We start from the raw sequence: 27,509 nt of genomic DNA on the forward strand, positions 1-27,509 counted from the left end.
TCTTAAGGTGTTCTATGTGAAATGGAAACCCTGTCATGAAAAAGGTTTTTGGTCCATGCTTTATCCTTTATTCTATGTAGATCAGATTCAAAGTAGAAGATTCTTAGAACCCTGGGTCAACAAAACACCGTCTTCCCTAAAAGTGTAGAACCTTTTTCAATGAGCACACTGGGGCACAAAGGTGCAAATGTACATGCGTACAGTTACGCACACACACACGCACACACACACACACACACACACACACACACACACACAGTCAATAGTCCAACAGGGCAACTCCTGTCTCACAGCTGCATGCTGAGTATAAACACAGCAGGACATGGAACCATCACCATCACCACATTCCTACACTAAAGTCTGTTTTTAAACATCTGTCCATGAGTACATCCACATCTCAGACCTCACAAAGCCATCAATCCCCTCATCACAACACAGCATGAACTAAACTAGTGCATCTGATCTCCTACATCTCCTCTCCAACCAGGCTACTCTCCACCTGACCCCAAACACTCAGGAGTGTAAGAAGTGACCAAGGAGGCAAGGAGGACGAGGCAGAAAGGAGAACCTGGTGATACTCACACTGTGGGCTGCAATGTTCACTCTTGAAAAGAGTCATATCAGGGACGGCGAGGGGGGAAAAAAGGTTTACAGGTGCCAGCAACCTGAACAGACGACTAGTTGCTTTCCTATTTCTATTCTTCAGCTGGATCTACTCGCACTCCTTTGGCTCATAAGGACAGTTTCGTCTCTCCCCCTTCTTCAGCGTCTCCTCTCAGCAGCTCGGTGTGTTACTACTGAATCAATGACAGCACTGCCTCAGCTTTACCGGTGGGCTGTACCAACTCAGCCACTGCAGTAGGGAGGAACATGAAGAGCAACGGGTCATACCACTGAAGCCAGGAAATAGGGACGAGAGAGAGAGAGAGAGAGAGAGAGAGAGAGAGAGAGAGAGACAGAGAGAGAGAGAGATTGCAGCTGACCTTCTTAAAGCTTGAAGACCTTTGCTGAGTCTCAGGGTTCAGGAATTCAGGCCAGGGATGGATGTAACTGCATGCCACACACAGAGATGGTGGAGAAACCCGATCCCTGTAGCGTGAGTGTGTGTGTGTGTGTGTGTGTCTGTGTGTGTGTGTGTGTGTGTATTGATGTGGAACATGTGAGGCAAAAAAAAATCTAAGACTAGAACCTCACAGCCGGAGCCCACGGCAGGACTGCATAGCAACAGTGCAGTGAGAGAACATAGAGACAGATAGACAGAGAGAGACAGAGAAAAGAGAGAGGAATACAAAACCAGCATGGACTTAAACCTGATATAAACCTGACATAAACCTGATATAAACCTGACATAAACCTGACATAAACCTGATATAAACCTGACATAAACCTGACATAAACCTGATATAAACCTGACATAAACCTGGCATAAACCTGACATAAACCTGACATAAACCTGACATAAACCTGATATAAACCTGACATAAACCTGATATAAACATGATATAAACTTGACATAAACTTGACATAAACCTGACATAAACCTGATATAAACCTGACATAAACCTGACATAAACCTGACATAAACCTGACATAAACCTGCCATAAACCTGACATAAACCTGCCATAAACCTGACATAAACCTGATATAAACCTGACATAAACCTGCCATAAACCTGATATAAACCTGACATAAACCTGATATAAACCTGACATAAACCTGGCATAAACCTGACATAAACCTGACATAAACCTGACATAAACCTGATATAAACCTGACATAAACCTGACATAAACCTGACATAAACCTGACATAAACCTGACATAAACCTGATATAAACCTGACATAAACCTGACATAAACCTGCCATAAACCTGATATAAACCTGCCATAAACCTGATATAAACCTGCCATAAACCTGATATAAACCTGACATAAACCTGATATAAACCTGATATAAACCTGACATAAACCTGATATAAACCTGACATAAACCTGACATAAACCTGACATAAACCTGACATAAACCTGACATAAACCTGATATAAACCTGACATAAACCTGACATAAACCTGACATAAAACTGACATAAACGGGACATAAACCTGATATAAACCTGACATAAACCTGACATAAAACTGACATAAACGGGACATAAAACTGACATAAACGGGACATAAACCTGATATAAACCTGACATAAATCTGACATAAACCTGACATAAACTTGACATAAACCTGACATAAACCTGATATAAACCTGACATAAACCTGACATAAGCATGTCATAAACGTACACTGGAAAATCTCATGCCGGTTATATATAAGCTTCACGTTACTGTTACTAGTCATTGTAATTAGTTGCCATAATGCTTTATGTCATCACAGCTTATACTGTCGCATGCTTTATCACGTTTTATGAAAGACCTTACAACACCTTGTAACTTTTATAATATTCGATGAAATCAAGTTAAAATCACCCCCTCACTGCGAAATGCCCCCAACTGCTAAATAACTCATACTTATTATTATTATTATTATTATTATTATTCTTTCTCTTCATTTCTTTCTCCTCCTTTTTGTCACTTTTCTTCTCCTTTTCATTCTGTTCTGATTTGATCACTGTTCCTCCTTCATTCTTCTTTTGATTTTGATTTTCCCTTATATTCTTCTTATTCTTTTTCTCCTTTTCACTCCATTTGTCTTTCTTACTTCTCTTTCCTTTTTTTTTTTTTTTACCTTTCATTCATTTTTTAAAATTTTTATAGCGTTCTTTCTGTCTTTCTTTCTTTGCAAGCTCAGTGTATTTCCTTCAGGAACTGCAAATGTAGTAATGCTGTAATGGTTCGCCTCATAACAGCTTATAGCATGTTTCATTACACGGTTTATATGATAGACCTTAGTGGCAACTTACGACAACTGTCATAATACTTCGCTAAGTACAGTTGAGATCTGCTCTGACCTCGTAATAAACGTCATTTGACACGTATAGTTTTATAAAAAGGTCATAGGTTCTACCATGACATGTCGGTATGTCTCCATAAAGAACTTGCCATGACAGCTGTTATAACATAAAAGGAAAATAACAGATGTTGCGAAACTAAAGCATCATGTTAACATGTCATTATTATGTCACTAGAAGTAAACTGTCATAGTAACTTATGACACGGTTATGCCAATCTTATGAGGAGTGGATCAATAAAGTATAATGCAATGCAATACGAATATAATAAAGTATTCGCACAGTGTTTATGTATACAAAGGTTCAGCTTGTATGAATATTAAATACCCCAGAGCACGTCATTTCCAATCATTCGAAATAATCTACGCTGAACAACATATATTTTTGTAATATACTTTGCTTAAGGCTACAAGCCATCTACAGTACTTAAACCCTTCTTGACAAGTGACATAAACGTATATAAACACTTATAAAGTGACTATAATAAAGGCAGAGATACCTATAGAGAGCCTATATGTTCCTTAAAGGTTATTTAATATCACAGAGAGTGTATTAATGTTCATGGTTTTACGTTCAGGGCTTGTTCTTGTTGATACTGTGTGTATTATATGCTTCTATGAAACTGCAGTTTTGCGCACAGATCTCACTCCTGAATTGTCTTGGAAAGAGAGGTCACAAATGACCTTCACCTTATGAGAAATGACAGAGCCGGACGTGGCTCGGCTCAAACGGCTTTAGCGTGCAGTTTAAAGCATAACCAGGCTAGCGCACGGGCATCATTGCAGAGTCATAATCACCTTTAAGCACTTATGGATCGGCCCATCAATAAAAATCAAAAGCTTGGAGGTGATAAATTCATACTCATTATCCCTTGATGATCACAGTCAATAAAGTAAACAGCCTCTGAGCCGTGTTGAGTTATGGGTTTGTTATTGGAGGTCCCTCTAGACGGTCATTAATCTGTTTGATTATGCTGTTTAATTGCAATGCAGACAGTGAGCTCACTTCACGTCTGTTACAAGGTAGGGGTGAGTTCTTTTCGGGACTTTTCAGTTGCATGTAGGTATTACATCATTCTCCTTGTTTTTGATGGGATTTATTTTATTTTTTTTCCACAGTGCCGTGAAAATACCTGTCACCTTCTCCAAAAACGCAGTGAAAGCTGGCGTGCACGATGTGTGTGCACCATTGCTTCATCCTTCAACTTTCTATTATACAGGTCCCAGTTTAGATGAAGCGCTCTAGTATTTACACATAAATGGCATCCAAAAGTTGTTATTTACGCAAGGAGAGTTAGGTGTATTCAGAGTCAGGTTTCGCACATGCTTACACAGTTCACGCCACCGAGGAAGAACATTCATTCTCCTTTGCTGTCAGAATATGGTAAACATGGAAATAAATACCTAATAGGAATCTAGTATATTGCCAGTATACTGTACTGTTGAATGAATATTTAATGCAGTAATTCATGCAGTTGTAATGATCACATTCATTACTGCGCGCTCCTGTAAAGAAAACGTACCCACAGTTTGAAGGACAAGCTGACCATAGCTCATCCGCTACCCTTATAGTCCTCTTGTAAATTAATTCACCGTTTTATCCGTTAAAAATTCCATCCTTGAGATGTCTCAGATTAAGATGCTGTCTCTTCTGAAGGTTCCCTTGGTGTTCTTAATGCGACAATTACATTAAATAATGAGTAACAAAATACTAATACAGCCCACGAGCATAAATTGTAAACTGTCAGACAATGACACCTCTCTTGAGGCAATATCATGTAAGAAAACGGGTGTCACCGGTGATTATGGTGTTATGGCCTATACTTAGGACACCAATGACAAAACTCTAGCGACTAGTGAGTCTAGTAAATCAAAATTGGAACATTTTCTTGGTCAGAAATTCATCATATTTTGAGAATGACCCATGTGCATTCATCCTTTCTCCAACATGGTTAAATAGACCGTTGTCATTTTGTGGAGTAAGAATGGTAATGAGTCTTTATTGGTCACATATACGTTACAGTTTTGCATACCCTAGCATGTCAGGAAGTTGGGGTCAGCCATGATACAGCACCCCCTGGAGCAGAGAGGGTTAAGGGCCTTGCTCAAGGACCCAACAGGGTCAGCCTGGCAGTGCTGGAGCTTGAACCACTGACCTTCCGATCAGTAACCCAGAGCCTTAACCGTCACACCACCACTTCCCCTGTGGCAGTATCAGTGATAAATGAGAATTATGTGAGATTTTAATCGGTCTGAACACCTGTGAGAAGATACCCAGTAAACACAGACGGGAGATCTCGATTCCTATACATCTGTTTTACATTTTAATCAAGCAGCACACAAGTGGTGCGGCATACAAACTGCTGAGCAGAACAAAAATCATTAGGGATAAACCAGTGAGACAAAGAATCTCAACCACAGAGAAGCACAACCGCAGCATCCTTCATCTGGCAATCTGTCAGCTTTCCAGCGTACATGAGGTTATTAAAATTCTCCCATCCAACTGTAATCAATGGACAAGTTTTTATTTCCTCTTGCAAATTCGATGAGGTCCCGAGGCAAACTGTCTTCCCCTGTAGCTTCACAGCAGAGATGGTAATTACCGCTTTAAGCCGTGGGAATGAGTACCTCCCGGTCCGTGACATTCACTTGGAACATCATTACGCGCATTTCCTAACTTCTGACAATGATCCTAATGCACCTGACAGAGGAATTAAATGGGTAGGGATCAAGGGCACTCAGCTGGAACTTTTCCTAATAAATCTGCCTGCTCTGACCCTCTTGTTATTACGGCAAGTGAGAGAAGTGCGGTGAAAAAAGTAATTGGCCCGAAGGCTGCAGCTGGAGGAAAGGCTGGAGTAGAAGTAAAAAGTATGGACAGACCGAGATGGGAAAAGTGCTCGGACTGCTAAAGCAGACCGGATGAGCAGAACACCCAAAAAATTGCTGGGGGGGGGGGGTGGAAGTCGAAGAGGTCGAGAAAATAAAATGACAGTTCTGAGAATAACCAAGGAAGTTAGACAGTTGTGGTAAGACATTATAAAAAGAAAAGAAAGGAAGGCTGGAAGATGGGAACTGAGGGGGAGGACAGGCACTTCAGTAAGTCTGAAGGGATGAAAATAGCAGTATATCAAGGAGAACACGAATAGACACGTGGAGAGACAAAAAAAAAAAAAAGGTAAAACAGGTTAAAAGAGACCAATGTGGGCTGCCTGGTCTGGAAACATCCATCCTCATCTGCTTGGAAATCAGCTCCAATCTGGGGGGCTGTCAGCTTTGTGCCAGCAGGCCCTGCTCCCAACCACATGGACGATCACACATGCACACATACACACACACAAGTGCATAAATCTACCCCCTTTCCTGACACATTAATCTCCCCTTTAAATGCATCATTGCATTCAAACACAATGCAGCAGATATATTATCACTGGCTCCTGCTATTTTTAATGTTCACTTTCTCTCAGTTCACTCCTTTCACATGCTTTCTTCATGCAATCTCTCTCTCTCTCTCTCTCTCTCTCTCTCTCTCTCTTTCTCGTTTCTCAGTTTTTTAGCCAACAACAAAAAAAAGCCCAATTATGTCTCAAGCAGCACCGCAAATTCGAGTGGACACTGAATCAGTAGCTGGGGCAGAGCCACGGGCGGCCATCTGTCTGAATTGGCGTGGATAAAAGGGACGCCACTTTGGTCAAAGCGCCCTCAGTGTCCAGATGGAGAGGTTTTTCCACTACCTGATCATCAGCTAACCGTGGCACTGCAGGGCACGACTCCAGTGTATTCGTAGCCAGCGGGCCATTGTAAAGAGTCCTGGCAACAAGGCCACTGCATATCTGTGAACCACTCACACTTCAGACTGCAGTCCGGCACACAGAGCTGTACATCAGAGTAACAACCGCATGCACTTTCACTTCTTAAAGGTATGTGAACTGTAATGTCACACATGAATGGGCATTTAGAGCAAAAGCTGGATTAACCTCACACTGCGCGACAGGTTTTGACGCGTACTGTAGGCTTTTTCACACTCAGCGCACGTGTGATTTAGTTCTTAAGCAGAGACTCATGAAACGTCTCAGAGTTTAAACAAACGTAATGCACGATGTACAAAAAAAGACTCTACGTTATATCTACATGTACTGGGGCGGAGGTTGTTTCAATACAGTATATCACTTCCACGCTTCCAAAACACGTCTTTGTTCTCATCGATCTGATGCCAGTGAAAGAACACATGTGACATCAAAAGTCCAACACACAACAAAATAAATATATAAGGTGTAAATGTTAAAAAAAATGTATTCACACTGCTAGTGATTCGTTTATTTGATTCACTCACAACCGTACTTTATTCAGCGGAGTGTGTAGAGTGAACTTATTGAGCAAAATCAGATTATTATAAACATGCTTTACAGTGTTACAGTTACATTTATATTGCACTTTTCTAGACACTCAAAGTGCTTTACATTGTATGGGGAGGGGAGGGGGGGGTCTCCTCAAGCACCACCTGGATGATGCGACAGCAGCCATAGTGCGCCAGAACTCCCACCACACACCAGTTATTGATGGAGAGGAGAAGAGAGAGATATAGCCAATTCAGGGATGGAGATTATTAGGGGGCCGTGATAGATAAGGGCCAATGGGGGAGTTTCACCATACTCTGGGATTTTTAATGACCACAGAGAGGCAGGATGTCTGACGGTGCTGTTTTTACAGTATAGTGTCCCCGTCACTATACTGGGGTATTAGGCCCAACACAGACCACAGGGTGAGCGCCCCCTGCTGGCCTCACTAATACCACTTCAAGTAGCAACCTTAGTTTTCCCAAGGAGGTCCCCTCATCCATGTACTGGCCAGGCTCAACGCTGCTTAGCTTCAGTGAGAAAACTGCAGGTTGAAATGGCCCTGGCTCTTTACCATCGAATACGATCAATTAAAACGCATCCATCGGCTCAACCAAATAAGGTTAGTGTGCGTGAAACTTTTCCACATGTCAGCTTTTAAAGGACCACTGATTAAAGAGGTGTATTTGCTTTGATTTAATATTTTGGATTTTCCCTCCATTTTCTCCGTAGTTTGATCACTTGCCAATTCCCACTTACCAGCCCGCTCTCCCCATCACACCACAGCTACCGACCGGGTACGGTGAAGTCTAACACTTACTTCCTCTGAGACATGGGAAGCCACCCAACTGCAATATTTTTTTCAAACTGCTGCTCATGCTGCATCACAGGGCACCCGAACACACTCGGAGGAAAGCGCTATCTGCGCTCTTACACATACACGAGCCCACAGGTGTCCAGAATTGCCTAGTGTCACTGTGGGAATGAGAGTACGCTCCTCCCATCCAAAAAGCACAGCCAGTTATGCTCCCTAGACTCGTCGAGATTCAGACTTGAGACCTCTCAACACTCAGGAGAACTCCTCTTTCTACGGTTGATGACGCAGTAGGTATTTGACCGCCGGAGGTGTGAAAACATTCATAAATATGTAGCTGCTGGAGTTGCTCTTTAGAATCAATTCGTCCAAAAGTGTACTTGCACTTGATCACATGTTCTGACTGGTTGATATAGTATCAACGTTTCAGAGTTATACAGTTAACTAGCTGACCTCTGTGTAAAACGTGGGTAGCTACGTGGGTAAAATAATAAATACTTTTGCACATTGTATAGTCTCTATATACACTTTACAACTCTGTATATCTGCTTTCTACATATCCTAGTAGTCTATTATATTCCATTTATTCACATCATATTCCCTACAGTCTATTATATCTTATTACTACCGTATTTTATTATTTATACTACATTATATTTTTATTATGTGTGTATATCCTTAGTTGTTGTCGGTCTGTTCGTTGTTGCACTGTGGGACGAGTAAAAAAAAAAAACAACACTACGTTATACAAAATACACTACATGTGAAAAATAAAGAACCATGAGATTTGCTGTCCTGTGCACAGTTTATGGTCTGCGTGAGATATATGAAGTGGTGGCCCTGTAAATAAAATCATATTCCGGGCAGTTTATATAGAAATATGATAGAAATATGTTTTTATTTTGGAGCTTAGTAATGCAGTGTTTACATTGAGCTATTAAAGCAAACCACTGATGACAATAAAAAAGAATAGTGTTCCTCTTATTCGTATTAGTATTTGTATCTGTTTATAACACAAAATCTGTTCATTCCAAATTACGGGTTCATATTCAGTTACATCCCAAATCATCGCTATTTTTAAGCGTTTACATAAAAATTTCAAGCTATACAAACAGCTTATTATATTATGCTGTTCTTGGGAACAGACTAATAGGCAGGCAAATTGGTTTTATTCGAAACTGCAGGAAGTTCGGCGTGTTGTATTCCCAATTTATTCTCATCCTTACAAACTAATTATCGTCACTCCTGACAAACAGAGAAGCATCTGCTTTTATTTCCCCACAGTAACAACTTGAACAGCTTGTATTTGGTTTTCATTTAGAGTCTACATAAGAACAGGTAAAGGTGTTTAACTCGAAATGAGCTTTCTGCTCGTTCATAGCGAGCCGTAAATTAAATTTAGAGTTCAGATTAATAGATGTATATGTACTGTTTATACATGTGGATTAGCAATAACTGCAGTGTTCTTGTGTGGTAACCATAATGACAACAACATGAAGTACCGCGAATATGGACTGTCTAATGGCGTAGATTTGAAGTAGCATGTAAACAGGAATTAGAGCACGTGTACATGCTAGCTAGCTAGATACTTCACACAGTCATAGCTTTGATAGCTGGCATGTATGAAAACTGTCATCAGAGCATGTGTATATGCTAGCTAGTTACCTCACAGAATCATAGCTTTTATAGCTAGCATGTATGCAAACTGAAATCAGAGTGCGTACATGCTAGCTAGCTAGTTATCTCACACATTCATATGTTTGATAGCTGGCATGTATTTACAGTATGTAAACAGGAATTAGAGCACGTGTACATGCTAGCTACCTAGATACTTCACACAGTCATAGCTCTGATAGCTGGCATGTATGAAAACTGTCATCAGAGCATGTGTATATGCTAGCTAGTTACCTCACAGAATCATAGCTTTTATAGCTAGCATGTATGCAAACTGAAATCAGAGTGCGTACATGCTAGCTAGCTAGTTATCTCACACATTCATATGTTTGATAGCTGGCATGTATTTACAGTATGTAAACAGGAATTAGAGCACACATACACGCTCGCTAGCTAGATCCCTCCTTAAAGGGATTCTAAGAGTAAAAAGATTAACTCCATCATATAGACATATTCTGCTTAAGTGTTCAATTTAGCCAGCGTGAGCAAGTTAGCTAGCCTGTGTCTAGATAACATGAATAGTGTATGACAAATTTCAGAAAAAGCCATTTAGTGTTCAGACTTTTTCTTCTGTACCTTTTCTTATGGGCTTTTTTTTTTTAAGTACAGGAAAGGAAACATTCTCTTGCAAAGTACTTCTTGAAGGTCAGTGTGTTGCAGGGCAGTCGAGACTTTCCAGCCACCTGGTTTTATAGAAGAGGTTCATTTTTTATACGGCCTCTCCATTTTTAATGCAACGCTCGTCACAGGCTAACGATCCGCTCACTCTGCCCTCCCAAAGTCGGTACAGTCAAGGTCGCATGCTGCGTGTCTTCGCTACGACTGGCAGATCCTGCATCTGAGAAACAGAAAGAGAGAGAGAGTGAGAGAGAGAGAGAGAGAGAGAGAGAGAGAGAATGGAGAGAAACAGAAAGAAAGACAGAGGAAGAATGAAGCGAGATAGAGAGAGAGAAGTAGAGAGAGAATGAAGAGAGAGAAATAGAAAAGGGAGACTGAGACATAGAGAATAAAGTGAGAAAGAGAGATAGACAGAGAGGGACAGAGAGAGAGAGAGAGAGAGAGAGAGAGAGAGAGAGAGGGGAGGACAGAGAGAGAATAAAGTGAGAAAGAGATATATATATAGACAGATTGAGAGCAACAGAGAGAGAATAAAGTGAGAAAGAGATATAGACAGACAGACAGACAGAGAGAGAATAAAGTGAGAAAGAGAGATAGACGCAGAGAGAGAGAGCGACAGAGAGAGAATAAAGTGAGAAAGATATATATATAGAGAGAGAGAGCAACAGAGAGAGAATAAAGTGAGAAAGAGATATAGACAGACAGACAGACAGACAGAGAGAATAAAGTGAGAAAGAGAGATAGACAGACAGACAGACAGAGAGAGAATAAAGTGAGAAAGAGAGATAGACAGAGAGAGAGAGAAAGAGAGAGAATAAAGTGAGAAAGAGATATATAGAGAGAGAGAGAGCGACAGAGAGATAATAAAGTCAAAAGAGAGATGGACAGAGAGAGAGAGCGACAGAGAGAGAATAAAGTGAGAAAGAGAGATGGACAGAGAGAGAGAGAGAAAGAGAGAGAGAGAATAAAGTGAGAAAGAGAGATATACAGAGAGAGAATAAAGTGAGAAAGAGCGATAGACAGAGAAAGAATAAAGTGAGAAAGAGAGATGGACAGAGAGAGAGACAGAGAAAGAATAATTGAGAAAGAGAGATGGACAGAGAGAGAGACAGAGAGAGAATAAAGTGAGAAAGAGAGATGGACAGAGAGAGAGACAGAGAAAGAATAATTGAGAAAGAGAGATGGACAGAGAGAGAGACAGAGAGAGAATAAAATGAGAAAGAGAGATGGACAGAGAGAGAGAGAGGGACAGAGAAGAGAATAAAGTGATAGACATATCTGATTGAGCAGAGGGAGTGAAGGAGAGTGGCTAAATGATGGAGGGATAAAAGAAGCAGCTTGTGAATGATCTGGGAGTAGACCATGTGTCCTGTCTCACGCCCCCTCAACCCTCTAAGGTGTCTCCGCTTTGCTGAGTTTGTACTTGCGCGTGCATGTGCGTGTGTGTGTGTGTGCGTGTGTGTGTGTGTGTGCGTGTGTGTGTCACGTCTCACATCAATAATCCTGTTTGTGACCCACTGACTTTTGGATGTACTTGAAAACATATAACAGACAGATTGTGTGTGTGTGTGTGTGTGTGTGAGAGAGAGAGAGAGAGAGAGAGAGCAATAGTGAGCGAGAGAGCGTGTCAGTCCACTGAGTCTGTCAAGGGACTGTGTTCTGGAGACGAATGTTATAAATATTCTTCATACTGCACGTTAGCGTGTAATTAAAATGAAACCACTTTTACAGTTTGCACGCAGCAGTGAAAAACGTCCGCTGATGCATGCAGTACATCTCAAATCCCCAGGAGACTGAGAGTCTGCTTAGACAAGGACATTTCCTATCCATCAGAACCCCTTCTCTTACCATGTACTTCAACGAGAACTCGGTGAGAATGCTATTATTCTCCTATAACTGGTCCTTTTATACCACAACAGCATTCCGACAATGATCATTCCTTATTTATTAAAGAACGACATGTCATAGGGTTTGATTTTTTTAGCGCAGCTTTTAGTTACATTTAATGTTGTGGAACATCATGTTAGCTCTGTAACACCTACTGTATAAACGGTTCTTTCGTCTTTCTTCTCCCTCTTTTCCTCATGTCTTCCCTGGTCGGAAAACTTAAAAATAACAGCTTTACGTCTAACTCTTACAATCTGCTGACACTGGAGACTCCTTACATACAGTAAATGCTAAATAAACGTCTCCTCTTTAATCCGATTATCAGTAGGTTTAGATTATGTGGAGCGTCCGCCGTCCAACTACCGGCGGACGAGTTGTTACTATGGAAACGATAACATATTAGAACGAGTACACTAATATTAACCTGTGATTTGCCCGAACGCCGGAGGTACTGTCGAAGAAAATGATTCCGGCAAACGTATGACCGATCAGATTAACAGTTCAACACCGCTCTGGTATAATTCAACGCCACGTAAGAATACATTTTTAAAAATCGCTTTCGACGCCGACTCGCATTCCACAAGGGAGCGTTTCCAAATCATTCCCGCATGTAAAACTTTTCTGATATTAGAACAAGACTTTGTCTGAAAGGATTAGAGGCGAAAAGACTTCATATACAGTTAGTAAATATTACATGAGGTCACTGTTATACACACAACGACTACGTTTACATGGACAGCAGTAATCTCATTACTGACCTTATTCTGAATAAGACGTATAATATTCTGATTAAGGTGTTTACATGAGTCGCTTTTAGAATATTCCTCTCATGTTCCCGTTTTACGTTATAGAACATAGATCGATTAAGGGTACACGTCATTACGTCTCCGCGCCACGCCGTCCGACGTTCCCTCCAGAATTTCACGTATCGACGTACAGTTGGTCTTCGTTATGGGACCGTATACAGTTTTGGGTGTTTTTATTTTTAATTTTACGGAAGCTTCAAGTGCGGTGCATTATTTTTGTCGTGCTGTACGTGCAAACAGACGACCGCTTGAAGCCGTGGGCTGCGTCCCAAACCGCGTACTTACGTACTATATAGTAGCTGACATACATGTATCTCTCCTACATATATAGCAGGTAAGTACGCGGTTTGGGACGCAGCCGTGCTCTCTTGTTTGCCGTCAAACGGTTGAGTACGTGTCCTGTCGCAAAATTTGGTGAAAACTCCTACACGACGTTAATAGTGTGATCAAGGTGTGTACATGTCTGTAATGCGACTAAAACAGGAATACTCCACACGTCTTAATTCCATTTGTGTTTACTTCGAGTATGACTTTAGTCAGATTAAGGTCATCAGAAATGGCTGTTTACATGCTAGTTTCTTAATCAGAGTATCGTCTTAATCGGGTTCATATCGGATTACTGTTCTCCATGTAAACATACTGAATGCTACCTCCATTGTTAAGAGAGAGACTTTGATTTGATTTGCTTAACACACACCGAAACCCACCAAGGGACGTGAACGTATGTGTCGTGTTCATTTCAGCCTTTGCTCTTTCCCCTGTTTCTTTAAACTGCGCTTGAATGAGGAGCCTTTCATTTCAATATCAACACAGAATCGTTTAATCTCGTACGTGGGCCTGGGGCGTACAGGGAAAAGTGTTTTCTTTTTTTCTTCTCCTTTTTTTTTTAAAGAAAGGTCTCAAATAAAGACAAAGACTCTGCCACCACTCGCTGACATGAAAGGAGGCGGAACTATAATTACTCCACCGAGAACTGAGACTCTTTTGTCTTCAGCAGGAAGCTTCTAACACACAGAGGGGAAAGGGGAAATCCATGCCGTTCCCTTTTGTTTTTTTTGGTTTCACACCAAAGCCTTGCATCAAGCATCGATCAAAACCGCATCGGACGTGTCTCGGCTCCGTTTCCGTACAGCCTATTGACCGAAGAAAGAGCTACAGCGCACTCTCGAATTTAATCTGTTTTGGCAACTCCGACTCTCGATTATCAATTACGCTTTACGTTTCTAATGATTTTTGCGTTTGTTTCTTTTGAGAAAGAAATGAATAATAATAATTAATAATTAATGGAATAATTTCCGTCCATCCATCCATTTTCCGTTCCGCTTTTCCTACACAGGGTTGCAGGGAAGCCTGGAGCCTATCCCAGGGAACTCGGACACAAGGTGAGGGACGCTCTGGATGGGGTGCCAACCCATGGCACGACACAAATCACATACACATTCACACACTATGACAATTTGAAAATGCTAATCAGCTTACAATGCATGTCTTTGGACTGAGCGAGAAAGCGTGAATGCAAAGAGAACTGAGTTGGGGGTTTTTTTTCCTCCCAGACCACCTTCTGGTTAAATAAAAGTGGTCCATAAATGAAAGCGTATGGAGCACTGTATGAACCAGGAGTCAGTGTGGATATAGAAATAAATAAGTTCTGTATGTTTAAAATGCGCGATTGGTGTTCAGTTAAATAGTTCAATTGAAGACAGCAAGTCACAGACGAACGTCATTCCATCGCCTGAGCACCAAGACTAAAAAAGTCATTATGCTTATCTTCTTTGTGTCTTAAAGGGTGTTCTCACACGTGTAGTGTATACTCTTTTTAAAATAAACCCATTGTGTGTTCATTTAGGCACACACAAGTTAGGAATAAAGCAACCATACTCGGGTTCATTCAGACCAAACGATTGGTCTGAGAGTGTCCTGTAGTGAAAAATGAGCCTTGAGACACGAAGGAAGCCAACGTCGTTGGAAGTACTCGAATTCCAAAAGTAGTGCCATTTTAATTGTGTTAAAATGTAAAATTGTAAAATTCTATCATTTTAGCAGCATGATTACGAGTACAAAAGGCACACTGGAACTGCTGCAGCATTAAACTCTCTCCAGCCCTCTTAAAATATGAAAAATACCAAAAAAAACACACACACACAAAACAGCTGGACACCCTTATTGTCGTAATGGGAATAAAAACTACTGGAAGGAATTCAATTCATTGATGACGGGAAAGTACAGGGATTCGACTGTCCTCTGACACATCGGTCAATTGTGATTAAGTGATTAATCTAAGATCGTGTACCACAGGGGATAAGCTTCGAGCACACCGAATAAAATAGCTCGAGTCTGACACACACACTATCACTATGTCACACTCCAGAGAGGAGTCTGATCATTAGATGAAGATTCTCTCCGTTGCCTCGCTGTCTTCCTCAGGCTTTCCTCTATAACACACACGCTTTGAGGAGCTCCTCTTTCTGAAACGACATCAGTCAAGTGTCGCTGAGATGGGTTTTTTTTTTTTCTTTCGTTTTGCCGATGAGTTTGACGTTCTTTCTTCTTTCTATCTCATCCCGCATTCAGTTACACTGAAAACAGAAAGTACGAGAAGAAGCCCAGGCAGCCATTGCACTGCGGTGCTCTTTGAAGTTAATGAGACAAAACTATCAGCAGCCTCCATTTTAATTAGCAAACTGGCAAAATGATTACATTTTTAATTGAAGCTGTCATTTTCAATTAAGATATGACGTCCTTGAGAGAAAGAGAAGGAGGGGGGACTTCTCTTCTCTTCTTCCTTCTGTGTAGTTTGTCTGGTTTGTTCATTTATACAACAGCATCCAACACACGTGGCAAAATTTAGCATCAAACATCATGGCAGATATGGATGTAAGTTGTCATGGCAACCCGAGTTAGCATATGATATGATTATACTGATGATGTAGATATGCTAATCTTCTAGAAAAGTGTAACAGTAAGCTTTTTTTTCAATTAGTGCATTTATCATTCCAATTTTAGAAACAAAACAAAAACATTGGCATTGTATGACTTTTTGGTTTCATCACTGGATTGTTGTTGTAAAAAAAAACAATTATATATATATATATATATATATATACAGTTGTTATTGTTGTGAGGTGGGGCCTCCATGGATCGGACTTGTTTGTCCAGCACATCCACAGATGATCGGTCGGATTGAGATCTTTGGGATTCGGAGGCCGAGTCAACACCTTGAACTCTTTGTCATGTTCCTCAAACTCTTCCTGAACAATTTTTGCAGTGTGGCAGGACGCATTATCCTGCTGAAAGAGTCCACTGCCATTAGGGAATACCATTGCCATGAAGGCGTGTACTTGGTCTGTAGCAATGTTTAGGCTGGTGGTACGTGTCAAAGTAACATCCAAATGAATTCCAGGACCCAAGGTTTCCCAGCAGAACATTACCCAGAGCATCACACTGTGTCCACCGGCTTGCCTTCTTCCCATAGTGCATCCTGATGCCATTTCTTCCCCAGGTAAGCGACGCACACGCACCCAACCGTCCACATGATGTTCATCAGACCAGGCCACCTTCTTCCACTGCTCCACGGTCCACTGAGCCTTGGGCGCCCATGACCCTATCGTCGGTTCACCGGTTGTCCTTCCTTGGACCACTTTTGACAGGTTCTAACTACTGCATACCGGGAACACCCCACAAGACCTGCCGTTTTGGAGATGCTCCGATCCAGTCGTCTAACCATCTCAGTTTGTCAGAGTCGATCAGATCCTCACGCTTGCCCGTTTTTCCTGCTTTGACCTCGAGAACTGACTGTTCACTTGCTGTCTAATATATCCCAACCCCTTGACAGGTGCCACCGTAACGACATAATCAATGTTAGTTCACTCCACCTGCCAGTGGTTTTAATGTAATGGCTGATTATGTATTATAAATCGAAAGTAAATACATGCCAAATTCACAGCACTCATTAATCTGCGCACATGTAATTACTTTCTTGTTCACACAGACTGAATACTCAGGTATGTTCTCGACACTAAGTGGGTCGTGACTATGCACCAGAAAAGATAAGCCTGTTCATTTCCCCTATTCTCTCCTCTCTTCTCAGCTCATCCACAGCTTCTCTGAAGTATCTCTTTGCTTTGTCTTTCTGAGTCTTGTCTGCCCTGCTCATTTCGTCCCCTTGACTTCTTTCTACTCCTTCCTCTTTTTTGTATTCTCTGTTTCACATTTCCTGGAGAGGAAGCTCTAGTGTTTGGCTGGCGAGACAGAACCGTTCTGTCGCTCGCTCCATTCTCTCTCAGCACAATAGCGTTTTCTCATTAACACTTATCAAAGTTCATCTTGCATCCAAAATATGTTGGGCACGGTGTGGAGAGAGTAGAGCGAGCGAGAGAACTGAAGAGGCAGAGAGAGCACACAGACCAGAATGCAGCGAGGCCACAGATTGGTGTAACGATAAAAGCATATTCATATGTTCATATGAATACATCCAGTTACTGGTTTAGTAAAATACGTGCTTTATTTCATTTTAGACACGAGATGCTGGTTCATTTCTCGCCTCTCACCGACCGGTGTTTGGGTTTGGATGCTCTGGAATTTGGGAATAAATGAGCTTCAGTGGATTGCAAGGCTCCACGATTAATTAAAATCCAGGTTTGTAAAGCATGATGTTAATCCTCTAGACATGCTTCACATTCTTTAGAGACTCCTTTGAATACTTTGTTTTGGAATTTACACATCATACTGTATGTGTGTAGTTATGGGGGGGATAAATCGGAATTCAGTAAGATCGGCTTTTCTGCCATTAATATACTTTGGCACATCTACTTTACTTTAAAAGAACCTATATATATTTTACCAAAATGGCACGGAATTGTAGGGGTTCTTATTGGGTAGCACATTTGCCTCGCACCTTTGGGGTTGGGGGTTTGAATCCCACCTCCCAGTGGTTTTGCATGTTCTCCCGTGCTTTTGGGGTTTCCTCGGGGTACTCCAGTTTCGTCCCCCAGTCCAAAGACATGCATGGTAGGCTGACTGGCGTGCCCAAATTGTCCGTGGTGTATGAATGTGCATGTGATTGTGCCCTGCGATGGATTGTATTGGCATCCTGTCCACATTGGGTGTACCCCGCTATGTGCCCGTTGCTCCCTCGGATAGGCTCCAGGTTTCCCGTGACGGTTATCACAGCTAAGTGTGATTTTCATAAAAAGTTTAAATGCTAAAAAAATGACATCAATAACAAGAAGAGATGTGAGCTAATGAATCAGAGATTATTTCCCCACCGATTTTAGCTAAAGAGACAGCAATGAGGCTCGTGTTGAAACACCGTGAGGGACTTTTACCTCAGGTGATGAGGCAGAGACTGATTTAGATGGTGTTGATAATCAAAATGAAAACTCATGTCCTATTGTAAACTTAAATATCATTATCATTTGAAATGGTAGTGGTGGATCAGTGGTTAAAAGGCTCTGGGTTACTGATCAGAAGGTCAGGAGTTCAAGCCCCTGACTGCCAAGCTACCACTGTTGGGCCCTTGGGCAAGGCCCTTAACGCTCAATTGCTCAGTTGTATAAATGAGATAAATGTTAGTCGCTCTGGATAAGGGCGTCTGCTAAATGCCATAAAATGTCAAAATGAACTCTTTAAATGTGATTTTAACTTTTGGGCGTAACCAGATTTGTACAATGCTAGAACTGTACTTGTGATTGAAATGTGTGCAGTACAGTAGACGATGGATTGTGCATCTATTTTTTCCCCATCGTCACATTACCTGCAATTTCGTGTAGTTAGCTCTGTTCAGATTTTTTTATTCACTAGAATTATTAAGTGCAGCATTAGCAATGAGTAATACAAGCTCCCCTGGACAAAAGCTGAGTCATGCCCATTATTATCAGTGCCTTATTGTACAAATGTCAATAGTTTGTACACCTGGACAAATATAATTTAGCATAAAAGCGGACAGTCATCTTGTTCGTCAGACTCTGCGGTTTGCCTTTTGTGCTTCACGCCTAAGCAGAACACAACACTGAAACTCCTATGTTCCAGGATGTACCCGTGTGTGACCTGAGGAGGAGGACTGAACTGCAAAATCACCTCAATCTCATTCAAGGAAAAAAAACAACCCTATTAAATATCTTTTTAAGGAAAAGCTTAGTGGTTAGCATGTTCTCCTCACGCCGCCCAGGGTTTGGGGTTCGATTCCCACCGTGGCCCTGTGTGTGCGGAGTTTGCATGTTCTCCCCGTGCTGCGGGGGTTTCCTCCGGGTACTCCGGTTTCCTCCCCCAGTCCAAAGACATGCACGGTAGACTGATTGGTATGTCCAAAGTGTCCGTAGTGTGTGAATGTGTGTGTGAGTGTGCCCTGTGATGGATTGGCACTCTGTCCAGGGTGTACCCCGCATTGTGCCCGATGCTCCCCCGGGTAGGCTCCAGGTTCCCCGTGACCCTGAAGGATAAGTGGTATAGAAAATGGAAGGATGGCTGGATGGATGGATGGAAAAGCTTTATTTCCTGTGCAGTCTTAAATCAAAGGACACATACGGTACAGTATAGTGCACCGTATAGGGAGGGAATCAGGAGCCATTTGGGATTTAGCCACTGTGTTTTCTATAGTGTAGTCCTATAGAAAAAATGGGATTATTTGGAATGGTGGCTGGAAAACCAAGATAGGCGGCACAAGCTAGCTACATTTCACCAAGTCACTGGAAGATGGGCTAAAACTGACAGGAAAACACTATCTCTGACAGACAAATCTCTGACAGACAGTGCTGGAAAGAGTACAAAAGACACTGACGGGTAAACGTCCTGCTACTGTAGTAATAATAATATCAGTGATCAAGAAAATTACTCAAAACCACCTCCATTATCAACACTATATAAAGAAGTGTAATGTTAGTTGGTTAGCTACAGTAACTTAGTCAAATGCTGTTAGAGGTTGCGTCCAAAATCGCATACTTATGCGCTATTCTATGCCATTTTGTAGTATAAATAACGTGAGTAGTGTGTTCACACTGAAAATTCCAACAAGGAGAAGTGCACTTCAAGTACCTGGATGACGCGTTTATTCAACCGAAAAAAACAACTAAGTGTGGAACGTTGGACACTTCATGCACTCAACGGTCGCAGCTTTGCTAATGTAGCAGTAGAGGGGCGGGGCTACCAGGCGCTGGCGCTAACTAAGATTTGCTCAGAATCAAAAAAGTTCAAGTTGTTTGACATAAACAATAAAAGGAAGAAAACTGGGTATTCTTCTAAAGCTAGTGGCGTCACGTTAAGTGCGTTTGACGCCATTTGCCATCAACTAGGAAACAGCTTATACGTCCGGTTAGTAAAAAAACGTTAGCGTTCCGTTTGACACGATACTACCTTTCTAAAATCCATACACTAGACAGTAGCGTACATAGTGCATAGTGTAAGTGCTAGAGTTCCCATTGCTAGTTTCATTAGCTAGCTCGTGTTCATTCAGACGTTTTTAGCTACACGAATATCTAGCAAAGATGCGCCTTACGCATTTACCTATAGCACTCGCATATATTTAACACAAAGGAAGTGATATTTTAAGTTTAATTCAGAGCTTTCATACTGTAAAACATTTAAAGATCTGGCTAGCTAGTCCTGTTCTCTCAGCTAGCTAATAACTTACCTGTATATGTTTCCACAGGTTAGATGTTGTGCTGTGATGTCGATATGTCCATGGTTTTTCACTTGCATACTTTTCCTTAAACTGAATAAGCATTTAAAACTAAAAATGGCTGATCAATTAGGCCAGGGATGCTCATCTGTCTCCACTGTCTCGGAGATTGTAGTTAAGCATGTAGACGTTTTTGATTGGGTGCCCTACTTCATGTCCTGTTATTATTAAACCCAGTATTAGCAAAAGCTATGCTTCCTGTGCAGTAGGCCCTTATACTCCTGCTTTGCATATAGTGTTGTTTTATCTGCTCTAACACACCTGATTCTTCTAATCAGCTAATTAACAGGAACATTCTGAGTCCACGTGGGTGTTTTAGGGCGGGGACAAACACTACATCGTGCAGAGCTGAAGTAAGGGAACCACTGTTCCAGGCAATTTCCCATATTTCTGACTATTATAATCATCTCTGTAATCTCCCTCTCTGTCTTCTTCTTCTTCTCTGTTATTCTTCTCCTATCTTCTGCCTCCTTCTCGTTATTTTTTCCCCCCACCATGGCAGACACATTGCCTGGTATCCTCATTACCATTGAAATGTAAAACACTCTAATTGAGTGCTGATTGCAGCCTTTCACACGCTCTTCCTCAAGACGCCGCCGTATGGAGAAAGTGCAGCTCCTGAATAAATGAACCATTACCGCGGGAAAAACCTTCGTCTCAAGGAGACCATACTTATCTCCCATTCCTTGAGTAATTGCCTCCATTGTTGTCTATCATTATCTGCCGCTGGTTTTACCAAACCAATCTGAATCCCTCTTTGCTCTCCAGCTCCAAATATTTCATTCCGCGCGATTTTTTTTCCCCACCCCTCGTCTCTCTGAGAAATTATACCGCAGTATAACAGCCATTTTTTTCTCTCTCTCTCTCTTTCTATTTAAACTCTATCTCCATCCAAACAGATAAATTCTGTAAGGAAACTTTTCTGAAGCTTCTCCTGTGAGCATAAACCTGTCTTCAGACTTTAATCATGACAGATCTCGTTAAAATTAGAAATAAGCCGCTTCTTTATCACGTTTCAAAAGCCGGTGGGGCTCGATACCACACTTCATTAATCCACTGTGGACAGCATAATCATGATGGACTGGGACGAGTTAAAATGAGTCATTATGCAGCTTGATTACATGGGATTCACACCAGAGGCGACACTACAGTGACACTTGAGTGTCGGATCCTGGCTATACAGTGCCTTGCATAAGTATTCGCCCCTCTTGAACCTTTCCGCATTTTGTAATGTTAAAACCTGGAACTGAAATAGACTTCACTGGGATTTTTAAAAACCTTTTTATTTACGTAATATGTCTCAATTTTATTGTGGCACAAAGGTTCATTAAATTTCTCGGCTGCATAAGTATTCACCCCCTTGGATTGCAATACTTGGTAGAATTCAGTTGTATTTGTATAACGCATTTAACAATGGACATTGTCTCAAAGCAGCTTTACAGAAAGATATAAACACGGGATAGAGATTTTAAGCGTGTGGATTTGTCCGTATCGAGCGAGCCGGTGGGGACGGTGGTGAGGAAAAACTCCCTAAGATGATATGAGGAAGAAACCTCGAGAGGAACCGGACTCAGAAGGGAACCCGTCATCATCTGGGGAACGACGGATAGTGTGAAAGTAAAGGGAAGTTCATTATGGTTTTTATATGAAGTCTGTTTGTTGAACTAGTCCACTGTTCATTGGTGCAAGTCTAGAATACATCTCTAACAGCTTTGCACATCTGGATCTTGATATTTTTGCCCATTCTTCTTGGCAGAACTTCTCAAGCTCTCAAAGTCAGATTGAGTGGAGACTGCTGGTGAACAGCAAAGTTTTGCCACAGATTATCAATCAGATTGATGTCTAGGCTTTGAGGTTCTTGTGTTTAGCTCCACCTATTTCATCTAGGATTGCCTTGTATGTGGCTCCATCCATCTTGCTCTCAACCCTGACCGATTTCCCAGTTTGTGCTGATGAAAACAGGATGAAAGGAGGGATCCTCTTCAGTGAGGTTTTTGTGATGGAGAAGAACACCGTAGGTAGCTCGAATGATGCCTGTTTTCTTCCATTTCCCAAAGGTCCCTTCAAGTAAGGAACTTGGCATGTGGTGGCTCAACAGTTAAGGCTCTGGGATATTGATCAGAAGGTTTGGGGTTCAAGTCCCGGCGCTGCAAATCTGGCACTGTCGCGCCCCTGATCAAGGCCCTTAACCGTATCTGCTCCAGGGCGCTGTATCATGGCGGACCCTGCGTTCTGATGCCAGCTTCCTAACAAGCTAGGATATGCGAAGAAAAGAATTTCACTGTGCTGTAATGTATATGTGACAAATTGAAGGTGTTTTCTTCTTCTAAGTGAGTTTTGACTGTTCCAGGTTTTCCCATTTGGGCCACTGGACCTGTTTTATCTGTGAGACTGCCTTTGAACATCCTTCTGCCTCCTCCTGGTTTTGGACCCGTTCGGTGTTTGAAATTATATGATTATTACAAGTCTAGAAATTACTTTTCAACGTTACAAACTCTACCTGTAGCTTGTTTTACTTCTAAATGTTCTCATGAGTGTGAATGAAAGAATATTCCATATGTGGGTTAAATAACAGCGCAGGGTCTTTCCCTACAGCTACACACACTTTAATTGCTTCCTGGACCCCTTCGCCTCGCCTGAATGAAAAGTCGTTTAGCGACTTACTTTCTCAAAGAGGATTTGTAATTGTCGTTCCTTATTCTGATCGCTGCCGGCTGAGAAATTGCATTCCCGTTTACCACACAATGCTGGGTCTGGGTGTGTTGGATGTGAAAAATATGAATGCCATTACCATGACAATTGGAGCTAATTCCACTGTCCTGCCTCCAGTGCCTTTCATTCTCCATCCATCTTTTGATGCACTTTATCAGGATGCCGGCACAGCCTAAATAACCGTCCACTGTGACACTCGCCTTCCGCTCCTGCTGACCTCCATCACTAATGCATGGAGTGTGCAAGTACAGTCTCTACATACACCGCAGGTCCATACACACATGCACAGTCAAAACCTACACACACACACACACACACACACACACACATATACACAAGCGTAAATTATATAATTCAGGTTCTACTCCTGCTGTTCCTATTCTATAATTCATGAAAATGTAACACATGTACAGTTCCTTCCGAAAGTATCGAAACACCAAGGCAATACTGTTGTTTTCGGTATACACTGAAGAGATCAAAAGATCAGCTTTCATTTCCTCATATTTGCATCCAGACGTGTTAAACGACTTGGCAAGAACATGGTATCTTTTGTTTGAACCCACCCATTTTTTCAAGTGATCGAAAATATTGGAACATGTGACTGGTGTTTCTTGCTGCTCAGGTGTGTCTTGTTCAGTTGGTTGTTTCAAGAATGAATAGCTCTAAGTGTCTACTCTTGGTTTGAGCCCTAGGTTTCGCCTGTGAAGACTGCATTTGCTGTGAAAAAGGTTAAACCAACATGAAGACCAGAGAGCTGTCTGAGGGACAAAAGCAAGTCATTTTGAACCTGAGAAAAGAGGGGAAATCAATCAGAGGCACTGCACAAACATCGGGCATAGCCAATAGAACAATCTGGAATGTCCTGAAAAAGAAAGAAACCACTGGTATGCTAACAACCAGACATGGAACGGGTCGGCAAAGGAAAACAACAGCAGTTGATGACAGAAACACTGTGAGAACTGTGAAGAAAATCCCCAAAATAACAGTTAGTGTCATCACCAACAATCTCCAAGGGTGGAATAGACCAGCCTTCGATACTATTTCTAATTTTCACAAGTAGAGGTTTAATAGCCAACACAAACCACCAGGTTTAACACAAACCACCATTCATTTTCAGTACACTCTCAGTGTCCTCATACAAGACCCTGATCACGGCAATAAAAATTTACTTCATCTGGCCCTTTTGGCAACCCCTGTATAAAACGAACTGGCTGACTCATCCACATCTGGACTCTGGAATGACATAGCTCTTTTCCTAATTTCATTGGGCTCTGTCATGTCTGTTCCAGTTGTTGAGTATAGCGAGGGAATATATCGGCTTTGCCTGTTCTTTTTTTCCAGACTAAAAAAAAAAAAAAAAAAAAAGTCGGGCCATCCATCTGCTCAACACTCAACCGACACGCCCTGTGCTTTAATGCCTAACAGGTCATCTAGGATCCTCCTTTTGGATTTGAGGAGCTCGGTATTCCCTTGATGTCCTGTGGACGCTACTACATTTTTCAGTTTCAATCTCGAGGTCTTCCATTGACCGGGAAATGTCCCTGGAAACATTGTGAGTGTTCTGACTTGCACAGTTGCTGTATCTCCATTTTACCATAATCCCACCACTGGCATAATGACCTATATTCATGTTTCTTAAAACATCTGTAAATTTTGACAATAAACCTGATTCGCAATGGGGGTTGAATCATTTCTGTATGTACACTTCTAGCAGATCTATTCTGCCAAACTGAATTCACAGACCCTGAAGATTCACTTCCACTTTCTAGGGCAGACTCATCAATATGACTCCTATCTGATTCCATCTGTATCCCAGGATTTTCTCCACCTTTTTCTGACATTTCATCTCCAGTACCTTTCCAAGCTCTCCTCCAATGGACTTTTTTTTTTTTCTTCAATTTCCGTTTTATTTCAGGTGTTCAAAAAAAAAAAAAAAACACTTTCCTCCTCTACCACGTCTTCCTCACCTTCTACCGGGAACAAACCGGCATCCGTAGTGACATCACTCTCTTCCACACTACTTGTTTTTCCCGCCTCGTTCGCGACATTTTTTCTTACCGTTCTCCGTTATCATTTCCGTATCTTTTTCCCGTCTCAACACTTCATCCTTCACCAATTTCTGACCGTCTCGGTTCCTCATTTCTATCTTCACTCGCCTGCTCCTCCTTTCGATTCTCGTTCCGAGGCAACACCAGGGCTCCCGTCTCAGGACAGGCACGAATCCTATGTCCTTCCTGTCCACAGCCAAAGCACTTCATACTTTCTGAAATTGCATAGATCACATCATTTCACCGCTAAATTTAGCTCCTCGTTTTTCCGAATCACGTGTGTCTGTCTACTAAATGATACCACATGTTTTAGTTGAGGTGATCTACAACCTAACGCGATCTTTCTAATTTTAGACACAGTTTTACCGTGTCTCATTAATTCTCTTTCAATCATATCATCGCTGATAAATGGTGGTACATTTGAAAGCGTAATCCTTTTAGCCAACTGGAACAAAAGGCATCTCGGGAATAACCCCATTATTAACGACAAACTTTCTCCACATTATCCAAATAAATCACTACAGCACTATTCGTTCTAGCTGCAGACAAAATACTAGCGTATCCAACTACTTCGGCAACTGCAATTGTGCATTCCTCAACAGAACAACGCTCCGTGTGGATGACTTTAATCCCATGCCGCCGCGTTAAGCTATCCAAACTTTCGCTTGAAGGGATTTATTTATAATCGCACTGTCCGGTGCTACCCAGATGAGGACGGGTTCCCTTTTGAGTCCGGTTCCTCTCAAGGTTTCTTCCTTCTTCATATCGTCTCAGGGAGTTCTTCCTCGCCATCGTCGCCGTCGCCTCTGGCTCGCTCGTTAAGGACAAATGTACCAATTTAAAATTTAGATTGGAAATCTATATATTTCTGTAAAGCTGCTTGGTGACAGTGTGAGTTGTAAAAAAAAAAAAAAAAAAAAAAAGCGCTATACAAATACAACTGAAATGAATCGAATTGAATCCGAACTTCGAGACGCCGCCATATCGAGCAGCTCCGGCCGATCGACGGCGTTTTCGACGGGCACCTCGGATCTCTCGACACGACGCTTGCCACACGAAAAGACTGACACAGACGAGCAATGAAAGATAGAAAAAAAAAATAGAAAAACTCACTCAGCCCACAGGCAAACACTCTCAGTCCACACATGTTCAGCTCCGCCCATTCACTCCCAGCATGCACTCACAGAGAGAGAGAGAGAGAGAGAGAGATGAGAGAAGAAGGATAGAGAGGAATGAATGCCAAACTCAGCCACACACAACAAAGCCGCTGGTCTGGTGCAGAGGCAGCTAGCAGTGTCGACAGCCTCCGAATTATCTGCAGTAATTTGTTATTTTCTATCTGGCCCTGAGAGGAAGATAAGGGTTCACTTGGGGGGGAGGCACTAGATTATTGGTCTGTGGAGTGTAATTGATTTTGGATTGGGGTAGAACTACAGCGAGAGAGAGAGAGAGAGAGAGAGAGAGCGCGAGTGCCCGACTCGTGTCAAGTGAATTTGTTCTTATTGTCTGTGTTGCACAGAATCAACAAACATGCTCTTGAAAAAAATTAGGGCATAAATTCTGCATGAATCTCGTTCATTACAGAAATACTCTAGTGTTTCTTTTCAACCCTTATCTCTATCAACCGCTTCTGCGTGATTGAGAATTTCAACACGTTTCCTTGTACTGAGAAGACAAGAATCCAAGGGCAGATGTTAAATACATTAATAAACATTTATGCAAAATATGCAAAGAATTCTTTCATGAAGTCTTCAGTTATGGGTTAGAAACGTCTCCAAACCTGCATCGGAGATGCCGCTGATTTTTTCAGAGAGTGTAGGAACCTGGAGATACTGTACTAGAAAGCGATAGCGATAGAACTCCTTACACCACAGTGACGATAAATTCTCGATTCGGATTGGTCAGAAGGTGTCGATTCATCTTCTATAGCAGCAGCTCGTAGCTCAGTAGCGTAAACCTGCAAATCACAGGTGTATATTCATGC

At 41.8% G+C, this 27,509-nt stretch overlaps 1 protein-coding gene across 2 annotated transcripts in view; it reads right to left on the bottom strand.

Annotated features, from left to right (window-relative positions):
- The window catches only part of LOC128606430 (RNA-binding Raly-like protein), a 102,811-nt gene extending 75,919 nt beyond the window's left edge, over window positions 1-26,892 (bottom strand). The window contains exon 1 of one of the 2 annotated variants that reach the window (XM_053622550.1): window positions 583-871. In XM_053622550.1, the coding sequence (XP_053478525.1) occupies window positions 583-619 (37 nt within the window). In that variant the 5' untranslated portion in view covers window positions 620-871. Of the gene's footprint in view, window positions 1-582; window positions 872-25,535 lie in introns of those variants that run through there. The other variant, XM_053622551.1, reaches the window with a different exon arrangement.
- Window positions 26,893-27,509: the final 617 nt, after the last annotated feature.

Source organism: Ictalurus furcatus, chromosome 4, assembly GCF_023375685.1.
Source record: "Ictalurus furcatus strain D&B chromosome 4, Billie_1.0, whole genome shotgun sequence".
Classification (NCBI taxonomy): domain Eukaryota; kingdom Metazoa; phylum Chordata; class Actinopteri; order Siluriformes; family Ictaluridae; genus Ictalurus; species Ictalurus furcatus.